This window comes from Protopterus annectens, chromosome 1.part1 (assembly GCF_019279795.1).
Source record: "Protopterus annectens isolate FY-2018-M chromosome 1.part1, PAN1.0, whole genome shotgun sequence".
In the NCBI taxonomy this organism is placed as follows: Eukaryota; Metazoa; Chordata; order Ceratodontiformes; family Protopteridae; genus Protopterus; species Protopterus annectens.
In genome coordinates, this window is record NC_056726.1 from 445,616,264 (window position 1) to 445,641,299 (window position 25,036).

Sequence of the window (25,036 nt, forward strand, 5' to 3'; positions counted from 1 at the left end):
TCGTGGTAGGTCTATGTGACACTGGAATTGTAGTGAGTGTGGTTTCCTTCTCCTCCTGACTGGTTACGCCAGTACTGAGTTGAGAGAGCTTAGCCTGATCATGTTAAAGCAAAATGATTGGATGCCCCTTTACAGCATGATACTTTGTTTGGTGTTAAGGCAGAAGAGGTGTTGAAGAAAATGGAGGATAAAGCGAAATCTATGCAGACAGTTAAGGATTTCTTACAGGTACAACCACCCAGATTTAGCAGGAACTGGCCTTCAAAGAATTGGTCTTTTCCAGTGTCAGACAGGCCGCAAAAGAGGCAGATACAGATGCCCTAGAGGCAGATCCCAGCCCCAAGGCTCATACAGGCCTAAACAATGGGGTGCTTCTACCTTCAAAAGTGAAGAAGACAAATCACAACCATATAGAAAACAGTCCCAATGACTTTCCTCTGCCAATACCAAGCACTTATCTTTTGGCAGCTCCCTTAGGGGGAAAACTAGCACTTTTTTCACAAAATTGGCATATAATCACCCAGGACAAATGGGTCTTGAATATAGTGTCCCAGGGCTACAGGTTCCACATTCACACCCTGCCAAAGGCAAAAGGTATGCCAGACCTGCCACAAAATCAATGGGCAGAGGCACAAAAACAAGTTACATCCCTCATGGACATGAGGGCCATTCAGCGAGTACCACAGCAAGAGCAGGGACAAGGATTTTACTCAAGACTTTTCCTGGTACCCAGAAAGGACAAAGCCTGGAGAGCAATACTGGACCTGTCTATTGTAAACACTTTTCTAGACGTTCCAAAATTCAGAATGCTGACTCTGCAGCAGCTTCTGCCCATGCTGGGCAAGAAGGCTTGGCTTGTAACTTTGGACCTAAAAGAGGCATACCTGCATGTCCCAATCAGACAAAATTGCAGACGATACCTCAGATTCATAGCTGGATCAATGCACTACCAATTCTCTGCACTGCCCTTTGGCTTATCTACTGCGCCCAGGGTCTTCACAAAATGCCTGGCACCAGTAATTGCTTTCTGCAGACAAAGAGGAATTCAAATATACCCTTACTTGGACTACTACATTATCAAAGCAGAGAACAAAGACATTCTACTGAAGCATCTGGCATTTATAAAAAGATTACTAATTTGCCTAGGGTACACGGTAAACGAAAAGAAATCAAAACTGGTACCCTCTCAAGAGATAATATTCCTGGGTGCAAGCTTAAATGCAACTGCCCAGATGGCTTATCTCACGCCAGACAAACATAGGCAACTGACTTCTTACTTCGAAATGTTGGCAACGAAGACCCAGATATCTGCAAGAAAAATTCTGCAGGCTTTGGGCTTCATGGCTTCCTGCATTCTACTAATTCCATATGCAAGACTGCATATGAGGAAACTACAATGGTACCTAAAAAGTGTTTGGACTCAACATTGCCACAGCCTGGAAACATTAAATTACCCTCATTCCCTGCCTGCAACAGGAGTTTCGATGGTGGGCACAGGCCTGTCACCACAACAAGGGACAGCCATTCACTCTATCCACGGCCAGCCAAACACTAATAACAGATGCATCAGATTATGCCTGGGGGGCTCACATGGCAGGGAAATGTGTTCAGGGAGCATGGCCAGCAAGCCAAATGCATCTTCATATCAATCAAAAAGAGATGCTAGCTGTTCAGAATGCCCTGACAGCCTTCAAGGATCTACTTCATCCAGGACAACTGCTGGTAAAGACGGACAATACTACAGTCATGTGGTACATAAACAAGCAAGGAGGCACACATTCCTACCCCCTCTGCAGACAAGCCATGACTTTGTGGAACACAGCATTGATTTATCAAGTACAACTGCAAGCACAATTCCTGCCACGAAAGACAAATACTCTGGCAAACAAACTAAGCAGAAATCTCAAGAATCCTCACGAGTGGAAACTAGATCCACAAATCTTCAGCATGATAAAAAGGAAATGGGAATGCCCAGACATAGATCTGTTTGCCTCCCCGCACAACTGCCAGAGATTCTGCACAAGGACTTATCACAAACAAGCATGGAAAGTGGATGCCCTATCATTCAGCTGGAAAACCCTTACAGTACATGCCTTTCCTCCACTACCTCTCCTCCCCAAGGTACACCTAAAGGTCAGACAAGCAAAGCCAAAAATGATATTGATTGCCCCAGACTGGCCACACCAGCACTGGTACCCAATCCTAAAGAGCTTGTCTCAAGGCCCAGCCTGGACATTCCCCCAAATTTCTCATTTGCTGACCCAACAAAACGATCAGATCCTGCACAGCCAACTCAGAACCCTAAATCTGGCTGCATGGCTGATAATTTAACCATTCAGAACACAACTCTCTCTAAAGCAGTTATGGATGTTATTTTGGAGGCCAGGAGGCCCAGCACCAGAAAATCATATACAGAAAAATGGAAGAGATTCTGTGCTTGGAACCAGGCACAAGGAATGGACATGCTTGTACCAAATATTCCTCAGATTTTACAATACCTAACTGAGATGCTGGACAAAGGCCTATCCTTCTCATCAATTAAGATCCATGCCTCTGCCATTTCAGCTCATTACAATATGGATCCACCTATTTTTTCACATCCACTGCTAAGGCAGTACCTCAGAGGGGCCAAAAACATAAGACCTCCAAGGAGAGCTCCAACACCTGCATGGGACCTCAATTTTGTCTTGGAAAAGCTCACACTGCCTCCTTTTGAGCCAGCCAATACAGCTGAGATAAAATACTTATCATGGAAAACAGCTCTGCTCCTAGCAATAACCTCAGCAAGAAGAGTCTCAGAGTTACAGGCACTAGTGGCTGTGGAACCTTTTATTATTTTCCATCCGGACAGGGTTTCTCTAAGGACAAACCCAACATTTATGCCTATGGTAGTGTCCAGTGTGGCTCTTAACCAAACCATTAATTTGCCTACCTTTTATCCAAACCCACAGAATAAGGGGGAGATACTTCTGCATACTTTGGACATACACAGACAGCTACACTTCTACTTGGACAAAACTAAAGCCTTCAGAAAGACTGAGCAACTCCTAGTGGCATATGCTGCAGGATCGCAAGGAAGAGCTATTTCAAAGCAGACTATTTCAAAATAGATAGGCCACTGCATTCGTTTTTGCTATTCACAACATGGCAAATCAGTGCCTAAGGGCATTAGGCTACATTCAACCAGAGCAGCAGCCACTTCAGCAGCCTTCCTCAGAGGAGTACCAACCAAGGACATTTTAGAGGCTGCATCTTGGACTTCAGTGCACACTTTTACTACCACTTAACTCTTTACTCTAAATCCAGAGCAGGCTTCGCCACTGCAGTTCTGCAGGGCCTCATAGCCACTCCTAATTCTATCTAGGGCCAGCCACCCAACCTCAGCTTTGGGATTCAACCCAAGTGTAATGACTGCAACAGTGAAACACGATGAACATAGTATAGCTGTGTACGTACCATAAATGTAGATGTTTGAGTGTATTCACTGTTGCAGTCCAGGTTACCCTCCCTCCATCCCCCTTTCATTGCTGGGACTTATCTGTACTTCTTTATTCTATACAACTTATGTGGTGTATTTGCTTGTAGATGAAGGTAATGTTTATGTTAGTGCATGCTTTTTTATCAGCAGAATTTTTAGCATACCCTTTTGGGGGCACCTGACATCTGGGGCAAGAAAAACTGAAGAAAATGGCATCGGCTGCATCTTTTATACCCCTGGCGCTCTGACGTCAGGGAAGAGGCAACAGCAACCAACGCCGGACCAGGACTTTGGAATTCAGGCCTACTGCGGGTAGCCTGCCTGCAGGATAACCCAAGTGTAATGACTGCAACAGTGAATAGACTTGAACATCTACATTTATGGTAGGTACACAACTGTACTTTCTTGGTACCCAGAAAGGACAAGGCCTGGCGGCCAATACTGGATTTATCGATTTTGAACACATACCTGGACATTCCAAAATTCAAAATGCTCAATTTGCTACAGCTTCTGGCCATGCTGGGCAAGAATGCTTGGCTGGTGACTTTAGACCTAAAAGAGGCATACCTGCATGTCCCAATAAGACAGTCGTGCAGAAGATACCTCAGATTCTAGGCTGGCTTACTGCATTACCAATTCCCTGCACTGCCCTTTGGCTTATCTACTGTGCCCAGGGTCTTTACAAAGTGCCTGGCACCAGTAATTGCATTTTTCAGACAAAGAAGTATTCAGATATATCCTTACTTGGACGACTGTCTCACTCAAGCAGAGAACAAGGACACTCTTCTACGACACCTGGCGTTTGTGAAAAGGCTTCTAACATGCCTAGGGTACACAATAAACGAAAAGAAATCACAACTGGTACCCTCTCAAAAGATAACATTCCTGGGTGCAAGCTTGAATACAACGGCCCAGATGGCTTACCTCATGCCAGACAAACAAAGGCAACTGACTACTTACTTCAAACTGATGACAACAAAAACCCAGTCTTCTGCAGGACAAATTCTGCAGGCTCTGTGCTTCATGGCATCCTGCATCCTACTAATTCCATATGCAAGACTGCATATGAGGAAACTTCAGTGGTACCTAAAAGGTTTATGGAGTCAGCATTCACACAGTCTGGAAACATTCCCTGCCTGCAACAGGAGTTTCTATGGTGGGCAAAGGCCTGTCATCAAAACATGGGAAGGCCCTTCATTCTCCCCCCAGCCAACCAAACCTTAACAACAGACGCATCAGATTATGCCTGGGGGCCCACATGGCAGGAAGATGCATTCAGGGCATATGGGCACCAAATCAAATGCATCTACATATCGACCAGAAAGAGATGATAGCTGTTCAAAATGCCCTAACAGCTTTCAAGAACTTACTTCATCCAGGACAACTACTGATAAAGACGGACAACACCACAGTCATGTGGTATATAAACAAGCAAGGGGGCACACACTCATACCCCCTTTGCACGTTAGCCATGGCACTGTGGGACACAGCTTTGACCTGCCAAATACATATTCAAGCTCAATTCCTGCCAGGAAGACAAAACACTCTGGCAGACAATTTAAGCAGAAACCTTATTGATCCTCACGAGTGGAAACTAAATCCACAAGTCTTCAGCATGATAACAGAGAAACGGGGAGCCAGACATAGATCTATTTGCCTCTCCTCAAAATTATCAACTGAAAAGATTCTGCACAAGGACTTATCACAGACAAGCATGGAAAGTGGGCGCCCTATCCTTCAGTTGGAAAAACCTATCAGTTTATGCCTTTCCTTCTCTGCCTTTTCTACCCAAGGTCCTCCTAAAAGTCAGACAAGAGAAGCCAAAGATGATATTAATTGCCCCGGACTGGCCCCGCCAATACTGGTACCCAATCCTAAGGAACTTGTCCCAATACACAGCTTGGACCTTGCCTCAAAATCCACAACTACTGTCCCAGCAAAACAGTCAGATCCTGCACAATCAACTACAGACTCTGAACCTGGCAGAATGGCTAATCCTGTAATCATACAAACGACACCTCTCAGTAAAGCTGGATATCATTTTGGAAGCCAGAAGGCCTAGTATTAGAACATCTTATTCTGACAAATGGAAGAGATTCTGTGCTTGGAATCAAGAACAAGGAACTGATACAGCAGAACCACATATTCCTCAGATATTACAATACTTAACTGAGATGCTTGACAAAGGCCTATCTTTCTCATCAATCAAAATCCATACCTCTGCCATTTCGGCTCATTAAAATACAGAGTCACCAATCTTTTCTCATCCTTTACGAAAGCAATATCTTAGAGGAGCCAAAAATTTAAGGCCTCCTAGATGATCACCCTTACCTGCATGGGACCTCAATTATGTGTTGGAAAAGCTCACCCTGCCTCCATTTGAACCAGCTGCTACCGCAGATATAAAGTTCTTATCATGGAAGACTGCTCTGCTGCTAGCAATTACTTCAGCAAGAAGAGTTTCAGAGCTACAGGCCCTCATGGCTGTAGAGCCTTTTATCATATTTTACCCAGACAGGGTGTCTCTGAGGACAAATCCTACTTTTATGCTTAAGATCGTTTCCAGTGTGGCTCTTAACCAAGCAATTCATCTGCCAACTTTTTATCCAAATCCGCAGAACAAAGGGGAGAAAATGCTGCATTCCTTGGACGTACACAGACAGCTAAGATTCTATTTGAGCAGGACTAAAGCTCTAAGAAAAACTGAGCAATTACTAGTGTCATATGCTGCAGGATCAGAAGGATAGGCTATTTCAAAGCAGACAGCTTCAAAGTGGATAAGCCATTGCATCCGTTTCTGCTACTTACACCATAGCAAACCTGTGCCCCAAGAGCATTAGGTCTCACTCCACCAGGGCTGCAGCTACTTCAGCAGCCTTTCTCAGAGGAGTACCAACCAAGGACATTCTAGAGGCTGCTACTTGGAGTTCTGTTCACACCTTTACAAAGCATTACCATTTGCCTCTCTACTCTAAGTCCATGGCAGGCTTTGCCACTGCAGTGCTGCAGGGCCTTATAGCCTCACCTAATGCTGTTTAGCTCCAGCTTCCCAACCATAGCTTTGGGATTCTACCCAAATGTAATGACTGCAACAGTGAAACACGAAGAACATAGTACAGTTGTGTACACTTACCATAAATGTAGATGTTCGAGTGTATTCACTGTTGCAGTCCAAGTTACCCTCCCGCCATCCCTCTGTCATTCTACAGTTTATCTTTCCTTCTCTATCTTCTACAACCTATGTGGTGTATTTGCTTGTTGATGAAGGTAAACTTTATATTGATGCATGTATATATATATATATATATATATATATATATAAATATTTATAATATTGCTACCTTTTTGGGGCACCTGACATCGGGGGCAAGAAAAACTAAAGAAAATGGCATCGGCTGCATGTTTTATACCCCTGATGACCTGACGTCATGGAAGAGAAGACAGCAACCGACGCAGGACCCAAGACTTTGGAATTCAGGCCGACTGAGGGCAACCTGCCAGCAGATTACCCCCAAATGTAATGACTGCAACAGTGAATACACTCGAACATCTACATTCATGGTAAGTGTACACAACTGTACTTTCCTTGACATTCCCATTCGAACATATGTCACATTTTTCAAGACATTTTGTTTTAGTAATATCCCTTAAATAAAAAAAAAGTCATTTTCAGAACACCCCCATAACCTATTACCTTAGAGCAAATACACAAAACTGTGTACATCTTCAAAAAATGAAGTTTAACCCTCCAGATAAGAATGAGTGCCCCAAATCGACAGATGCACCATCAAACATTACTTAACCTAAAGTTAAGGTTACCCATGCTAAAGTGCATGCTGAATCCTATGTTCCTACTTATACTGATTGCTGTCTGTTTTTTTCTTATCTCTTTTCCCCTCCCATATGTGAAAAATAGGATATACTCTTTCAGAAAACATTACTTTTTAGCCTTAAGAAAAAAATAGGAAGTTACTAGGTTATTGGCCCTGAGGTCGTTATAAGCCTAGCCAAGAGTTTAGTCTATGTTTAGACAAGTCGGCACCTGATGCCCCTGTCCAGCAGTGACACGGATGGAATCCTATGGATGTATTTTCAGGCCATAAACTCTTTAGATATATATATCCAGGGCACTGCTGCTGTTTTGGTTTACCAAGTTAGTCAGCATAGCAATTTATGAATCTTTTAAGTTGTTTTATTTCATTTAAATGTATTTGCTGTCTCAGTTTATTGCTCTGTTAAGTTGATTTTATTATTTTGAAATGTAATGGCTGTCTTTGTTTTTTTTTTTAGGAAAAGGCTTTGTTTTACATTCTTCCCAGAGGAAGACATCTTCCTCACCTTTGTACAGGCAGTGTTCCAAAAGCTTGCCAACTTCACCTTCTTGTTCTCCAAAAGTGCGCATTCGCCATTTAACAGAAGGCTTGAATAGCAGCTTTGGTGATTTGAGAGAAGAAATGAGTAGCAGAGTGAACAGTATCAGCTTACATCAAAAGCACCTTAGTAACTTGGGAAGTGCAGATACACTTAAAAGAGTTAATGATGATCTTTGTATAAGCAGCTGTGAGTCTGCGAAGACAGTTTGTGAATCACCTTTTCTTTCTGATACCCAGTCCTGTGAAGATCTTCCAGCAGAAAAACTGAATGTGAAAGTTTGTGATTTGGTGAGTAAGCAGGCAGATGTTACTTTGCAAAACACTGAGAACATCAGATCTGAGAAAGTTGCATCCAACACATTTGTAGTAGAAGGAGGTGATGCAGCAGATGAACTGGTACAACGACCTGACAGCTTGAAAGGGATTTACTCATTTCAGAGAAGCCAAAGTAGTGGTGCTACCTTGGGACTAGCATTTCCTACACCTACTGGATCAATGACATTTTCACGTTGGCCAAGCACTGTGGATAGGAGTTCACTGACTGTGGACTGGGATAGTTTTCCTCCTTCTCCAGCTTATGAAAAAGCCTTTGGCAAAGCAGAGAGTGACAGTGACAGGTATGTACAATTGTTTTTCTTCAGTATTGGTCCACTTAAATACAGCAGGGAGGTGTAAAGCTGTTATATTTAATGCACTTCACTATTTAGTAGTAAGAACTTCAGCAGAGCAAACATTTATATTTAAAGGCTACAGATGTGATTGAGGTGGAACACAGTGATTAACAGGGTAGTGCTGTACATGTCACAGCTTATAAGAGTATGTACATCTTTGTTTCTTTTTTAAAATAATAAACTGTTTGTATTTATGTGTACCTACAATATATATAGAAGATGGTAATGGGAATCTCCTTTCAAAAGACTGATCCCTTCCTGTGATGACTGTAGACCAGAGAAGCGAAGCTCGCAAATTTATTTAATGATCACAGTACATAGATTTTCTTCAAACATTTTGCTGTAATGTTAGATGCTCAGGTTGTTAGATAAAAAGGGACTTGGCATATTATGTACCAAAGAGTGAAACATCTGTCCATAGGAATGTGCTGTGTCTACAACTCTCAAGATCAGTAAAGGCTGTATCCAGTGCAGCAGCATCTTATAAAATGGGGATACAGAAAGACATGCAATTTAATTGAGCCATACTGCTTTTCATTCATTGAATCTTCACTGCAAGGAACTTCAGGAGGTGCTAATTATGTACAAGTCATTGCTCTTGTCCACTTACTCAGTAAGCAGAAAAGCTGACTTAACAGTTCGGAAGTATTCAGGATGTTACCTCTCTGAATATACTGCAGGGGTATTTCTCATTGTGAAGTAAGTGAGCCACAAAATTCATACCTGCAGCGATACTTGGTTGTAGAAAGCACTTGTTGACTTTAAGTGAGTTAACTGTTGTGCAGGAGTCTGAGCTCTATGTGCTTGGTTACCTCAAACAGAATGATTGTGACAACTGTAACCTGTCACATACCACCAGTCAAGTCACATTCACTGAAACATTTTTCTGCTGCTTCCTGACTGACATAAGAAAGGAAAACTAAGTTAACTGCCTAAATGTTTTGTCATTGTTGTGGTTAAGGATCAGGTGATGCTTCCCACCTTGTACGTCAAGGAAGACTGTTGACAGAGAAATACACTATTAGAATTTTTGTAAGTGTCAAGAAAAGCTGTTGACAAAAATATTCACTGCCAAAATCTCTGTGAGACACACATGAAAAGAACTACAATTATCAGTAAGTCTGGTAACAGTTGCAGCTTTCTCGTTTGGCCTTTGATAAAAGGACGGCAATTTTTGTGTAAGTTATAAAGCAGATTAAAGAGTACTCATTCTTGGGTTTAAAATGTAGTTATTGTTTTGAGTGGCACATGGGGCTGGAGCCCTGTCTGACCCAGATGATCAGAGTTCAGATAACAGGCTGTGCACTGGAGAAGCTGGGTGAAAGTGGGAATGAACAGCCTACTTAAGCTCACCCATCCCAGGTAGAGTGACTGTGGCTTTGTATGTAATTGAGACACCTTCTGCTGGAAGCTGGAGCATGCCTTACTGGCCATTAGCAGGCTACCATTATAGTAGCAGTGGGGCATGAATGAGCTGATTTTGTGGATAGTGGAGCCTGTCATCACATTTGCTCCGCCTAGTTGGTAACTCTCCTGTAGCCTAAAAATCCCCATCTCGGACCATGTACATGATGCCCATCCTCCCCAATTATATATTTTCTTAAGGGGGGATGAGAGGTTGTAGTATTGCTTACTAATGGGAGGTATCCTGCTAAAGATGTCGTACGCCCAATCCAGCCAGCGTACCAAAGCTGTGACACCTTTCTCTCATGATGTACATCTGACCTATGCAATATACAAGAGATTACATGCTGGTACATATGAGGTGTACTTATGGGCATGAAGTCCCTCAAAACTTTCTTACTGCCAGCCTGTCAAAAATTGTTATATATTTCACCTCAGTCTATTAGCTGTACAGCCTATGCCAGATTCTGTTTGTTCCAAGTAGATGAGTATCCCTGTTGCGACTTTTCTTGCTTCACTTATATTTTGACAGAAATTATGCTATTTCATGTTGACTAAGAGGGAAATGTGACTGCAGTCGGCAGATCCCCTATAAGGACAATCAGACTAAGTGTTTATTCTACCTAGACCCAGAACATGGCTTTAGAGAATGCTCTGTTTTTACATTTTTTTTTGTCCCTAAGACTGTTAAAATTTCACCTAGGTTCTCTAAAGATCTGCCTTGAGAACCAATGTCTTAAGGAACTAATTTGAGTAGGGTTGGCCTCTGAATCTCTGTCTCTCAGATGTCCCTCAGCATTCATGTAAAAAAGTTAAGAAGCCCAAGTTACTGAAAGTTTCTTTTCAGTTGGAGTCTGACATTTCTGTTGGCACATATGAGCTCACAGATGACTTGGCTGGAGGCTGGCAAGGTGCAGCATTCAGGCACGTTTCACCCAACTGATTAGGCAGCTAGTTAGACCACAAAGAGGAGAATCCTGGCTGGTGAGTTGTGATGAATATGATTGCATATTGCAGATATTTGTTCAAGGATGTCCTGGGTGCCCTTATAGCGGTACATCAGGAGTCTGCACTTTTTAGCCTTTTGTCTGCTGATAGCCCTTAAAAAAAAAGGAAAGAAAGCCGAAGACAAAACATATCTCCTCCCCTTTTACTCATTCTCCCTCTGATCCACAACAGGAGTCGTACAATTATGTCTCTAAAACCTCAACAATTCAATTTCACCCCTTTTCTCCTGAAAAGAAGGAAGGATATTATTTTAGAAGATGAGCCCAGATTCAGATGTGGACTCTTTAGCTTATTCTTCCCAGATTCACTCTTCTACTGGATTTCAATCAGAGAATGAAAACATGCTTTCTCATGTCCCTTAGAATAATTATCCTGTGGTGAAAATATTTTAAATGATGCAGCATTTCCAGTGGGAAGGTAACCTGGTTTCTGAAGTCCACGTGATCTATTAAACATGGATGGTCCCAAAGCCTTCAGCTATTCTTCTTATGCTGGATACTTTAATAAATATATATATATATATATATATATATATATATATATATATTTTTTTTTTTTTTTTTTTTTTTCTGCATCCATAACCCCTAAATCACAGCCATGAGAACCTTAAAAAAAACTTGGTAGGTTTTACAAAGTCACAGATTCGCATAAATGTTTGTGCAGGAGTCCTTCCTCAGACCCTGCTTTGATTTCAGTTGAATCAGACAAAGCTACTCTAAACTCCTTCCTTCTGCAAGTGTCTTTCCTAATGATAAGGGCAGTTAGGCTTTGGATAGGTACAGAAAGAAAGCATAATCCTCATAAACTCTTTCTTTCAGTGCCATAAACTACCAAAGCCAAATGTTTTATTTTTGATAACATGAACAAGGTAATTTCTGATATTCCTGTCTCCGATAATAAAGCTCCATTATTGTCTGTAGTTATTTCTGCTACATAGATAGCAAAACATTCAATAAAGTGTGGCTGTGATGCTGATTTTGGCTCTTTCAGGGCAGAGGGTAGCAGTCCTGTTCTAATGAAGTACTCTTAGCTTTGCTTACAATCTTTGCCAGGTGGTATAAAAGCTATGGTTCTAGGTGCCCCTTTGGACAAGAACAATCTTTTTAGTCCAGCTTCTGCTGAAACTTTATTAAAGTCACGGGATTGGGAAGGGGATGGAAATTATGCAGAATTTAGAATGGCTCTTTTTCTTCCCTGTACCAAAATTCCAGAGGAGTTCTCTCTCTAAAGCTGGAAAGCCAAAAGTCACAGCAAAAAGGAAATTCACAAAGAAAAAGTAGCAGGAAATTTTAAAGCCAGAATCTCAAAGGCCCTAAAGATCCTTTGCTGGCAGACTTTTGAATTGCCATCCTCTCTGCTTCTCTGTCCCCCTCTCTTCCATCTTGGCCAACCCCTTCTTTTCTTCAGGAAGACTCTCTCAGTGTCTTTCTTTGTAGCATGATAGAATCCAATATTTGGTACTCACCATTATCAAAAACAAGTACAAACCGTCTTGGAAACTCCCCCTGGTTACATAATGAATTCTCCAAGTCCCTCCTCAAACCAAAAACAAGAATTATTACATCAAGGGACCGTATACTCAGTCTCGTCTAACCAAACAGGATATGGGTTTTATTACAGGTTATTTCTCATATGAAGAAAAGATGGCACATAGAGACCCATTTTTAGTTTAGGCACCCTAAACACTTTCCTAAGAATCCTAAAAGTCAAGATGTCTCTCCAAAGCTTGCTTCCTATGATCTTTCCTCAAGCCTCTCTGATTACCTTTGATGTAAGGGATGCATATCTTCACAGAAAATTCTTAAGATTTTGTGCTTTGGGATTTAATTTTCAGTATTCTGTTTTGCCATTTGGTCTATCTACAGCTCCAAGAGTATTCCTAAAATGCCTAATTCTGTGGCAGCATTCTGCAGACTCCAAGATATTCATATCTACCCTAATTTAGAAGGGTCTACTTCAAGTTGTCAAAGGCCAACAATATCGAAGCTGATATTGTCGGCACCATATTAGCAAAAGCAAAAAACATCAAACGTTTAAACGGAAATCTCTGTAAGGGGAGATTTCCGTTTAGTTCAGTGTAGTGTGGTCTCGGAGTTGGTATATTTAAGTAGGGAGGGTATGGGGGGTTCAGGGGGGCTTGCCCCCTGCTTGCAAAGGTAAGTTTTTATTTATTTTTGTTTTTAGGCTTTTTTTTTTTAATCTTTCGATGTTTCAGAATTCAATGATATGGTCTCGACCATATCAGATTCGATATTCTGAAACTTTGATAAGATAATATAGATGCATTTAGAAAACCTTTCAGTCCAGGCTACTTCTATGAAAAAAAAAAACTTACAGAATCTACATTTCACAATGGACTTGCTTCTTCACCTAGGTTTTACTGTAAACTTGTAGAAATCCATCCTACAATCTTCTCAGAATCGGGTGTTTGTATGATGTCAGCTGTACACTTCCTGCGTAATGGCCTTTCTTCCTAAGGAAAAAGTACAATTGACTTCTTACTTTCAATTCTTTTTGGTTTTAGAAATGGCATCAGGAAGAGAAAGTCTGAGATCCCCAGGGTTCCTGACATCAGCAATACAGATTATTCATTTGCCAGACTCCACAGGAGGAACATTCAGTGGTACCTCTAGTCAATGTGGACACAACACTGCCACCCTCTTTGCTGTAGAAACTCTTCACCACCTCTCATCACAGGGAGCTTAACATGTCATGACAGTAACAGTAGTATATTCATGTGGTGTATACCACAGTCTTGTGGTGTATAAACAAACAGGAAGCAAACTCCCACCATCTCTGCAGGTTAGCCATGATGGCTTGTGATATTGCTATTAACCGCAATGTTTTACTTCAGGCAGTTTACATTACATCAGAGATAAACTCAATGGCAGATTATCTGACCAGATCCAAGCCAGACCCTCATGAATGGATGCTAGACGTAGAGGTCTTACTGTAGATAGTCTATCATTGGGAGACTCCCCAGATAAATCCTTGTCTTTCTCTCTGAATAGACACTTTAGACTGTTCTGCTCAAGAATCCAGTGCAGGAAAGCATGGAAAATGAACACCCTGTCAATTTCATAGAAAGGGAAATTCCTTAATGCTTTCCTTCCCTTTCCCCTCACTCCAGTTATCCTTCTGAAGGTTCAGAAGGACAACTCAGAAATGGTGATGGTGACTTTCTTTTGACCCGATCAACATTGATTTCCCCTTCTTTTTCATCTAGAGAAGTACGCTGGCCCTGCCTTAAAGAACTCACTCAAATATTTGGAGATGATCTGAATACCCAGCTAAGGGTTATGTCCTTTCTTTTGGCACCAATTAGAAAATCTTTTCTATAGTACAATATTTTCTTCTAGCAAGTTTTCTTGCCTCCTTGCATTACCTGTAGCATAGCACTTTCTCAAGAAAGAAATGTCTGAATGCTTACCGTACGTTACCACACAGGATGGACCTATTCAGGTAATAAAAGGGCTCTCTCATTCATTCGAGCCTACAAACTCTGACAGTTTAGATAGTAGACTTTTGATCCCACCCTTTTGAGGCTTTACAACATCCGTTCATCACAACTTCACTGAACCCTGAGACCCAGCCTTCAGCCTCTAAGAAACCTGATAAGTTGTATAAAGTGGAAGACACCCATATATTTTTATATAACAGACCCTCCTATGACTCTGCTGTTATTTCCCTAGAATCTGATAAACCTGCTAAACTCTTACCCTCTTCCAGTGCCATTTCTAATGAGGAAAATAGTAAGACTATTGGTAAATATGGAAAGAAGGTTAACACATCTTCCACTTTGTCATTTTGAGCTGTTAATTACCAGACACATATGACCAAATATTTGTTAACTGTCTTGGGGGAATCGGATGAGCTTGATGCTGATAGCAAGTCTTTTGCTTTATCATTATTTTGCATAGTGCTACTGCCTAGGTTGCAAAGCATTCTATTAAATGCAGCTATGGTGCATTCGATGCTTCTACCAGAGTAGCTGCTGTTGATTCTGTTTTGAGGAGGTTTACTTGGCACAGGCTCCAGTCTTTTGTTAAGTGTGTTAAATCTAAATCTTGGATTCTCTCTTGGGTCTTGCTGCTACTGACAGTTTTAAGAACCTTCAGGAGCGAGATAAAATAGTGAAGGAATTTAATCACATCTGTCTGATGTTGTCATTTTCATTCATTCCTCATCATATGGGTCTCAGATCCTTCTCGGCCACATTTCCTTTAGACTCTTGAATCTGACTGTTGAGCTCCTCCCTTTACCCATAATGCCTTAGAGTTCTGTAATACCTCAGATCTCATTTTCTGCTTCTCCACTACATATGTGGATTGCACTATCTCAAGCTTTTTTAAATTTTTCATGAGTAAAAGTAGAACATTCTATATTTTTGTAGACATACTCTTTCTTTATCTTTCACCCTTCCTCCCTTTTCCAGTTTTTCAGTTTTCTTGCTAAGTTTAAAACCCTTTTTCTTCCTACCCATTCATCTTGTGTACTTTCATTAATATTACTGGTAATCTTTTTACCTTTTACTTGTTTGCTAAATTTCGATTACCTGGTTTTCTTAGATACCATTTTTGGTGTCCTTCCTTTTTCTTTTCTAATTTCAAAAGTAATAATAATACCACATATATAATTTATTACTAGTAAATAACATTTTCTAGCTCTTTACTTTCTTGCTAAAATGACTGAAAAGCCAACAGGTTTTTAAAATGCACTTCCTGTGTACATAAAATACCCAACTCCGATGCCTGTACAGGGAATGCGTATATTGTTTAGGAGCAGCCATCTTGAAACCCCTTGCCAGATCTGTGCAGGTTTCAGTTCTCAGGCTTTACGTGATAGATGGAACAAGTTAGTACTTAAGGGATTATTGCTTACTTGTGCTCCTTCTTGTACAGCTATTTCTGAGGCCCAACCCACAACTAAGAAGTCAAAGTCATCTTTGGAGTCCAGGGAGCACATAAAACGCTCTCTTGTCTGGTCTGCAAAACCTGCTTGTGCTTCGGAGCCACCTGCTAAACAACCTAGGAAATCAGATCTGATGATGGGGACACTCAAGCCTCCTAGGCCTCGGAGTCCTCATTTTTTGACAGAATCTATTCCCCTCAGCTCCTATCCTATTTTTTATAAGAGACACCCAAAAGAATGTCACATCCTCCTTCCACACCGTCATCTATCAGATCTTCCATAAGTCTTTCCGAAACAGATGTAGATAGGATAATGAGGAAGTTCCTCAGGGCTCAGATCCAGATTGGGGGTTTTACTGTCTCTGTCTCCCGTCAGATCCATAAGCCTCCAGCCTGTTTCTCATCCCATTCTTTCTCTTTCTCCAATCCGCCCAACAGTTTCAGAACCCTCGGATCTGAGATTTCCAAGAGGCTGTATGTCTGATCTGAAGACAGTTGTATCTTCAACTCCAACTGCATTCCTGACTCATTTGACGCCAATTCCACTAGAGCAGGACGAGTCTCTGAACTGCAGCATCGGTGGCTGATCCTGGGAGATGGTTCCGATTCTGAGTTTTTTAGAGCTGTCAGTTCCCCTCCGAGCCGTGGTGCTGTACAGGTCTGGTTTGACTCCTCCCTTGCAACAGGAGCCTAGGCAGGGTCGGAGCTTAGCAGGTCTTGGATCTTCAGCTCCAGTGAGGGCTTCTCCCAGTCCTTTTGCCTTCGTGGTGGTGGACGGGGCTTTCTCTCACCAGAGAGTTCATTCTACTCTTACATTTTCAGGTCCTACCACCATACACCCCTTCTGATCAAAGCTCTCAGCCTAATCAACCTACTATTCCTGGACAGCCTTCCCATACGAACTTCCAGTCAGTTCCTGCACAGAACTTACCCTGTCTTTCAATACCTTTCCGGATCATTCCACCAAAGAGGTCCCCAGAAGAGGTCGTGCAAAAGGAGGTGCATAGATTACCCTCAGGAATCTTGAACTGAAGACACTGACTTCGATGAAGGAGAGGGATCCCCAAAATCTCCACCAGAAGACATCTCCTTTGGAGACATCCTACAGATACTTAGCCAGAAAGGTGGATGGTCTTCCAATCACCCTTCCCAGGAGGAGTTGGGATTCGTAGATGCCTTCATATCCAGCCCATCTATGTCTTGGGTTTCCCCTTCGACCCATGACCTTATAGATCTCATACATCTCTGGGCATGGAAGGAACCGGATACCGTGGAATCCATTCCCCATCACCCTGAAAAATGTCTTGCTCTGCCCAAGGACAGACCTCATTAGAGTAAAGGAGTTCTAGGGGATGCCATGGTTGTGATGGCAGCCCCATAGAGCTAGCTGAACAAAGCTCTACTGTTCATCCTCCTAACAGAGAGTCTAGGGTGATGGACAGATTTGGAAAGCATATTTATGACTCAGCGACCTTTGCCGTATGGTCAATTAACTACTTGGCATATTTCACCAGATTGCAGAGAGACTTGATTAAAGAGCTATCAAAGTCTATTTCTGGATCCATAGGTTCATAGGTGTTTACTAGGCTAATGACTACAAGGACCTTTTTAAGCTTAGGTATGCATCCCATATGTCTGACAAGTTCTGGTACCCTTGATAAGTGTAAGCAGGGGCTTGGGATGAAACATTTACGAGCAGAGGCCTGGGAGATGAACCACTTACAGGTTGCCAGTGTCCATTAGAGACGTAGGTACCAAGTCAGGGATGAATTTTGTGTTGCCCATCCAATTGTCCAAGTTACACTTGAATTGGGTTAGGGAGAAACTCTACTTCACATGGATGGGGAGCCTGTTCCAGAGACAGGGTAGTCTCTGAGATACATACCTGTCTCTCCAACAGGTCCTATTTATATCACAGGCAAGGTTTAAGTCTTTAGAGCAGGTAATTCTGGTGCTGTTTGTTTTGTTGATATGCAGGAGGTCCATTAGAGTGGGGTCTGACAATGCCGTTGATATGCAGGAGGTCCATTAGAGTGGGGTCTGACAATGCCCTGTGTACCAGACATAGATCTCTCCTCAACAGTCTGTAGGAGACAGAATATAGGGATAGGGCCTTGAGGAGGTCTGCATAGGACATTTTACTTATTCCCTGTATTCTTTTGATGAAGAACCTCTGTGGACATTCCATTTGTTGGATATACCTAGTTAGGTACATACCAAAGGGGGTATTGTACTCAATGATAGGTTTGATGAATGCTGAATACAGTAGAACAATGACTTCCTTGGACCTAGATTCTATACCTTTGTTTATAAGTTGCACAACATAGAATGATTTCCTCACTAATGTAGACGCATGATTGTCAAGGACTAGATTACTGTCTAGTGTGTGTCCCTAAGTCCCTGACTACTGGGTAATCTCTAAGGAGTGTGTTGTCAGTATGTTAGTTACCAGGGTGAATGACTTTCCGAAGGATACTATTACACATTTCTTGGCATTTAGATTTAGTCCATGGTTTTTTTACCAGTTGGTTGTCTGTGTCAGCCTTTTCTGGAGAACTTCTGTGTCGATGTGGGGTTTAATGATGACTCCTAATTTAAAATCATCTGCAAATTTAGCCAGCCAGAAACTACTGACATTGGCTTTGGCTTCAGAGAAGTAAATGCTGAAAAGGATTGGTCTAAGGACTGATCCCTGAGGGACTCCATTTGAGACTGGCCTCTTTGTAGAGGTGAACTCCCCAATTTCAACTTCCTGGATCTTGACTGTGAGCCAGTTGGTTATCCACCAGCTGCCATACAGGTATGTACCTATCCTCTTGAGTTTGTCAGCAGTGCCTGAGTTGGGGTATTTTTTCAATTGCCTTAACCAGTTCAAGGTATGCAGTGTAAACCATTTTGCCCTTATCCATTGCTTTGGTGACCTTCTTAAAGAAGTTCACTAGGTTGAGTAGGTATGACCTGCCTTTGATGAAACCAAACAGGTTGGGCCCAGTGTCTGGAGGTTTACTATATCGTTATTGATCATTTCCATGATAATTCTTTCCATGGCTTTGCATTATAAGACTAGTGAGACTTATGGGTCTGTAGTTTCCAGGGTCTGTTGATGGACCACCTTTGTGCAGAAGGATGACTGTTGCTGTTCTCCATTCACGAGACATGAAGCCTATTTGAAGCCTACAGTTAAAAGGCAATTCCAGAGGGCCTGATAGATCATGTTTCATGCTGTTTAGAAGGCTTCTTGGGATATTTTCTTGGCCCATTGAGGCAGTGTTCTTGGCCTCAGAGAGAGCATTAAGGACCTGTTCCTAGTAATAGCAGGAGGAGTTATGTGTGATGGTATTTCCTGAGGGAAGGTTGAGGGAGAGAGAGGGGTAAAGCTGGAGCTGAATTTGTCAGCCAGTAGGTTTGCTATATCTTCTGTCTCAGTGTAGGTGGCTCCATTTACAGTGAGCTCTGCACAAAATTCTGTATTGCCTTTGAGGTTGAAGACAGCTAAATAATGCCTTGCAGTTGTCCTTGACCTGGGAAGGCGAATTTATTTGTCATCTGAGTTGTTTGTTTAGTTTCATGAGAGTGCTTTTATCCTGCTGGGTGCTGCACCTCCTAATTTTTGCCATGATTTTCTTCCTTCTGTTATACAGCCTGTTGATTTCATGATTCTACCAGGGTGGCTTGTTTTTTGAGTTAGTTCTGTACTTCTTTCTGATGGGTACAGCTGCCTCAACGTAGCTATTAACATTCTTGTATGGGGTTTCTGTGAACTGTTCTGCATAGGCAGTAGTGTTTTCTGGGCTTATGGGGGCTTGGAATTTTGCCAGGTTATCACTTACTAGCAGGACGTTAGCCTTAGAGTATTTCCTGAATATTTCAGGATTAGCTAGGAGTCCAAGTTTTATTTTTTACTTCAAAGGAGACCATTTTGTGGTCTGACCTTACCAGAGAAGATATTGAACTAGGGGGTGTGCAGCACTCTGCCATATTAATGATGACCAGGTCCAGTATGTTTGCACCCCTAGTTGGTGTATTGACATTCATGTTGGCAGGGGAACAAAAACAGTTTTCTTTGCAGCTGGCCACCTCCTGTTGGGTTACCAGTCAGTTTCAGGTGCATCCATAAAGTTAATCTCTCATGCAGCAGAAGGTTCCTCACAGGTGGCGAGTTCAGGCATAACCATCAAGAGGCATGCCTGGATGCGATTTTGTGACTTTCAGAGTCTTTTAATTCTTCTTTCATCAATGCACCTTTGATGGATCTTCCTTGCTTGGCCCTACAGTAAAAGAAATGCTGTCCCTTAGTGAACAAGATGGGAATTCCTTTTCTGCCTTGAGAATACATTTTTCTACCTCTTAGAGGTCATTCTCCAGTAATCAGCACAGAGGTAAAAAGATGGTGTTCCAAAAGTCACAAACTCTTTTTCAAGACTCATGAGGGGAAACTTCCCCCAGGAGATGGTGGGGGGGATCCAATGGAAGATGCAGCCCTCACAGCAGAGGAGGCTTGCAAAACCAGTGGTTTCGCGATTCTTTGTATGCTAAACCCTTTCAGTGCTCCTGTTGGGTTACCAGACTGCTCTTCTCTGAAGGCAGTCAGTGGCTCTTGTCTCTGCACCCAGAAGCCTTGTTATCAGTCACAAAAGACACTTGGATGCAAAACTGTTCAGAGGATATTTCATTCCTTTTTGCAAATCCCACTGTCCAAATGGAGAAATTTCCCAGATGTTCCACCCAGTCGGCAGGAGTTAGCAGCCTTAGAAGTTCAAAGGTTGCTAGACAAAAGAATCATCGAAGAGGTCCCACCAGACCAGAGTGGATTCAGAACTTACTCAAGGTTCTTTTTAGTGCCAAAGAAAACAGGGGACCAGAGAGCCATTCTGGACCTCAGCAATCTAAATCAGTTTGTAAAGAATGCCTGTAAAGAACCCCAAGTTCCAGGTGGTCACAGGTTCCGTCTACAGAAGAATTACTGGATTTGCTCTGTCTATCTCCAGGATGTGTACTGTCACATCAAAGTGAAATGATGCTCCCAGAAATGCCTGCTCTTTCGGTTGGGGGCCAGTCATTACCAATTCAGAGCCCTGCCATTTGGTCTAACCACAGCCCTCTTGGTGTTCACCAGGTGCACGGCATTGGTAGCAGCTCATTTCAGACTGCTTGGATGCAGGGTGTTTCTTTATCAAGATGACTGGCTCCTGACTGCCTCAATTATATATCTCCTGGAAAAGGCCAGGAACTACTTACTCTAATTACTTTAGTCAGGGATCGTAGTCAGTTATGCCAAGTCCCTTCTTCAACCCATTCAAGTCTTGGGTTCGGAGGGTGGCCTAATGGTTAAGGTGTTTGCCTTACAAACACAATGTGCAGGGTTTGAGTCTCACAAGGGATAATTGGCCAGGCTTACAATGGCTCGCAAGGGCAGTTAGCTTAGTACTAACCTATGAACCTATGGAGTTTATAGGAGCTCATTTGGACACCATCAATCATTTGCCCTTTCTTCCATCAAACAGAGTACTGTCCTTAAGATTGCAGGTCAAACAGATTCTTCCACACTCTTCTCCCCCAGCAAAACTAGTTCTTAAAGCCTTGGGATCAATGGCTTACCTTGCTCCCGATAGCTCATTTCTATATGTATGTTCTTCAGTGGATTCTAGCTGTTCAGTGGTCAGTTCTTCTACAGCCTTTGTCCTATCTGGTAAAACTTTCTTGGGATTGCATGGAATCCTTGCTTTGGTGGATACAATCCAATAAAGTGTTTTAGGGACACTCCTTCATGTTTCCACCCCAGTAGTCATGGTAACCATGGATACCTCCCATTTGGGGTGGGGGCATTTCATGAACTGGACAATCCAAGGCACGTAGCCCCCAGAAAAGACCAATGTACTTGCCAGTGTCTTAGAGAGGAGGGCAGTCCTCCTGTGTTGCAGGCTTCCCAGCATTCCCTTCCTCTGGGGAGAATTGTTATCCAAACAGACAATGTCAGTGGTTTGGTACATTAATAAAAAGACCCGGAGCCCAGTCCTTCCCCATTTGTTGAGAAACAGTGAGAGCGTGGCAGGGCAGTGGGCGATCTTTTGCAACCATTTTCTTATCGGAACTCACATGTCAGGGAAATCCAATGTTGTTAGCCAAGAAACTCAGCAGGACTATTCTAAAGCCTCACAAGTGGTCTCAATTAAGCAGTGGCGGAGAGGATCTTCCATTGAGGTGGTCAACTTTGCTGTGATCTATTCGCTCACCCCTCATCTACTAGTAGAGTAGGTTCTTTACCCTAATCCCTCCCTGGCAGACACTAAGAGATACTCTAGTTCACATTTGGCCCTCCAGTCTCCTTTACACTTATTCCACCTTACCTCTAATCCCCAAATTTCTTCAGAAAGCACTTTGTTTGAAGAGCAGGTTATCCTCATTGCTTCCTTATTGGCCTTGTCAAATGTGGTTCTCCTTCCTTTGGTCTCATCTTCTGTGTCCTCCTTGGACACTAGACCCAAGTCCAAATCTTATCTGTCATCCCACAGGGATGGCACACCCGGACATTCCAGGACTCAAGTTGACTGCATGGTTTCTCCAATTCCAATGATGGCTAAACAGCCCATGCATTCTTCTCTGGTTCATAAGATTTCGTTTTCTTCCCAAAAAGCCTCCACTGGAAAAATCTACAAGAGCAAATGGAAGAAATTTTCTTATTGGGCCCATCAGAGAAAACTAGATCCTTTTGCTGCACCTATTCCTGCTGTTTTAGATTGTCTTGCTTCATTTTTTCAAGAAGGGGCTAGCTTTTCCACCATCAATGTTCATTTAGCAGCCATTTCTAGTTGTCATACTGGAGTTAATGCTTTCCATCTAGCTTTTTCCAAGTTATACAAAGACGTCCTTAAAGGTATCTTTTTTTGCTTCTCCAATTAAAGACCATACTCCAACCATCGATCTTACACTGTTATTGCAGTGTTTGACTCATCCTTCCTGTGAGCCTTTGGCTAAGTTTGATCTCAATTTTCTTTCATGGAAGACTGTCGTTTTAGTGGCCATCACTTCAGCGAGGTGAGTTTCTGAACTCTAAGCGCTCTCCTCAAAACGCCTTACTTTATTTTTCACAAAGATAGTCACTTTCTGTACTAATCCCTCCTTTTTGCCCAAAGTAGACTTGGAGGTAAACATTAATCAAGTCAGCAATTTACCTGTGCTCTTCACAAATTTTTCTAATAAAGATGTATACATGCTTCATCTCTTGGATGTGTATAGACAGCTCCATTTTTATCTTCACAGGGCAAAGGTTTTTAAAAGAACTGATTAGTTGTCCATCTCCTTTGCCCTCGGTAGATTGGGAAAGCCAATTTCCAAAGTTACCTTAGCAAAATGGTTAACAGATCGTATTTCATTTCTTTATACTCAATGAGGTTTTTTTTTGCCAATAACTCCAAAAGCTCACTGCAGTAGATCCATGGCAACATCATCTGCTTTCTTGTCCAGAGGCAGAGCTGTCTTTGGTTCTGCAATACTCTGGAATATCCTTCCATGAAGGCCAGCCATAGTTCTTGTAGATGGGGACTCTGACACATTCATTGAGGATGGAATGAAAATGACAACATCAGATATAAAAGTTATGCATTCACCCTAACTATGCATCTGTGTTGTCCATTTTTATTAACCCCCCCCCACCTTTTCTTCTGCAAGTGACCTGATAGGCATATTGGAAGGAACCACTGTTCCTGTTTGCACCCCTATTCTTCTTGTATCCTTTTTCTTTTATGTGGGTGATTACAGATCTTTCCTTATTGAGCAGCAAACTTGATCTGAGGTGTTAAAGGGCTCTGAGGCATTATGGGTAAAGGGAGGAGCTCAAGAGTCAGATTCAAATGTCTAAAGGAAATGCGGCTGAGCCAGATCCGAGACCCATTCGTTGAGGGAAAATGAAACTGGACAACACAGATGCATAGTTGTGGTGAGCACTAACTTTTATTTCTCTTTCCTGACCTTAGATTTCAAAAGAACTAGCCTTCCAAGACTGTCCTTCTGTTTCATAAAGGTCAAAAGGCCATGGAAAAGGGTAAATGATATTTAAAAAATGAGATCTCAATACAGACCTGAGAAGGAATTTAAAGGGTACACCCTCCCTGCATTTCTTAACAAACCAGACATTTTGTGACTGTCTGCTTCTGGTTTCTCAACTCTGTATACCTTTAACCTCTCTGTCAAGAATTCATACCCATTTCAGCTTGAAATCAATCACAAGAGACAGACTAATTCTTTCTGTCATTCAGCGTGCTGATAGGATTTCATGACTTTGACTGCCTCACTGATTAGACATCCCTTTTGTGCCTTTAAGTCAGCTCTGTTTAATTCATCCAGTTTTGAAGGAGTTATTTCTACAGGGTACTATCGGACTGATTGTTTTTCATCAAAAGGGAAATGGTATTTATTCAAGACTTTTCATGCTGTCCAGAAAAGAATGAAAATAGAGACCCATTCTACTTTTGTTCCTTACTTATGAAAGTCCTGAAATACAAAATGTTCAGTCTGCAGACTCTACTTCTAATGATTCTGCCCCAAACCTTTTTGGTTGCATTGGACTTAAAAGATCCTTACCTGCATATTTCAGTCCTTAAGGACCACAAGACGTTTTTAATGTTCCTCATTTCAGAATATCCTTTTCAGTCCTGTGTTTTGTCCTTTGGGCTGTTTGTGACACCAAGAATTTTACATATTGCCATTTCAGGCTCCTACATGTAAGAAGCTCCTTCTAGATCTGAACTTTACAAGAAGCTGCCTCCTCTCTCTCTGGGATTTGCCCTAGATGTTAAATCCAATCGGATTCCATCCCAGGATCTGATGTTTATGGGTTGCATGCTCAATTCCTGGTCAGTGACAGTCTTACTTTTTCAATCTGTTCTTCCTTTAGATGTGTTTTCAACAAGAGAGATATTGAAAGGCCCTGAATGTTATAACCTCCACCATCCCCTTGATTTCTTAGGCCAAACTCCAGATGAAGATTTAATGGTGTCTCAGATCAGTCTGGATGCAACATTGTCACCCTCTGAACCTCCCAAGTCCTTTCTTGCTATTCATCAAAAGGGAGTGTCATTGATGGATCACTCGGATATCTCTCAACTCAAGAGTGCCTTTTCTAGCTCCTTCCGCTTGCCAAGATCTTTTTACAGCTGCTTCAGACCTGACTTGGGCCAGCTGTTCCATAAATGT

At 42.1% G+C, this 25,036-nt stretch overlaps 1 protein-coding gene across 1 annotated transcript in view; it reads left to right on the forward strand.

Annotated features, from left to right (window-relative positions):
- Window positions 1–25,036, forward strand: part of LYST (lysosomal trafficking regulator) — a 3,825,950-nt gene that overhangs the window by 1,667,992 nt on the left and 2,132,922 nt on the right. Inside the window, exon 22 of the mRNA XM_044075805.1 lies at window positions 7,769–8,468. Within this exon, the coding sequence (XP_043931740.1) occupies window positions 7,769–8,468 (700 nt within the window). The remainder of the gene's footprint in view (window positions 1–7,768; window positions 8,469–25,036) is intronic.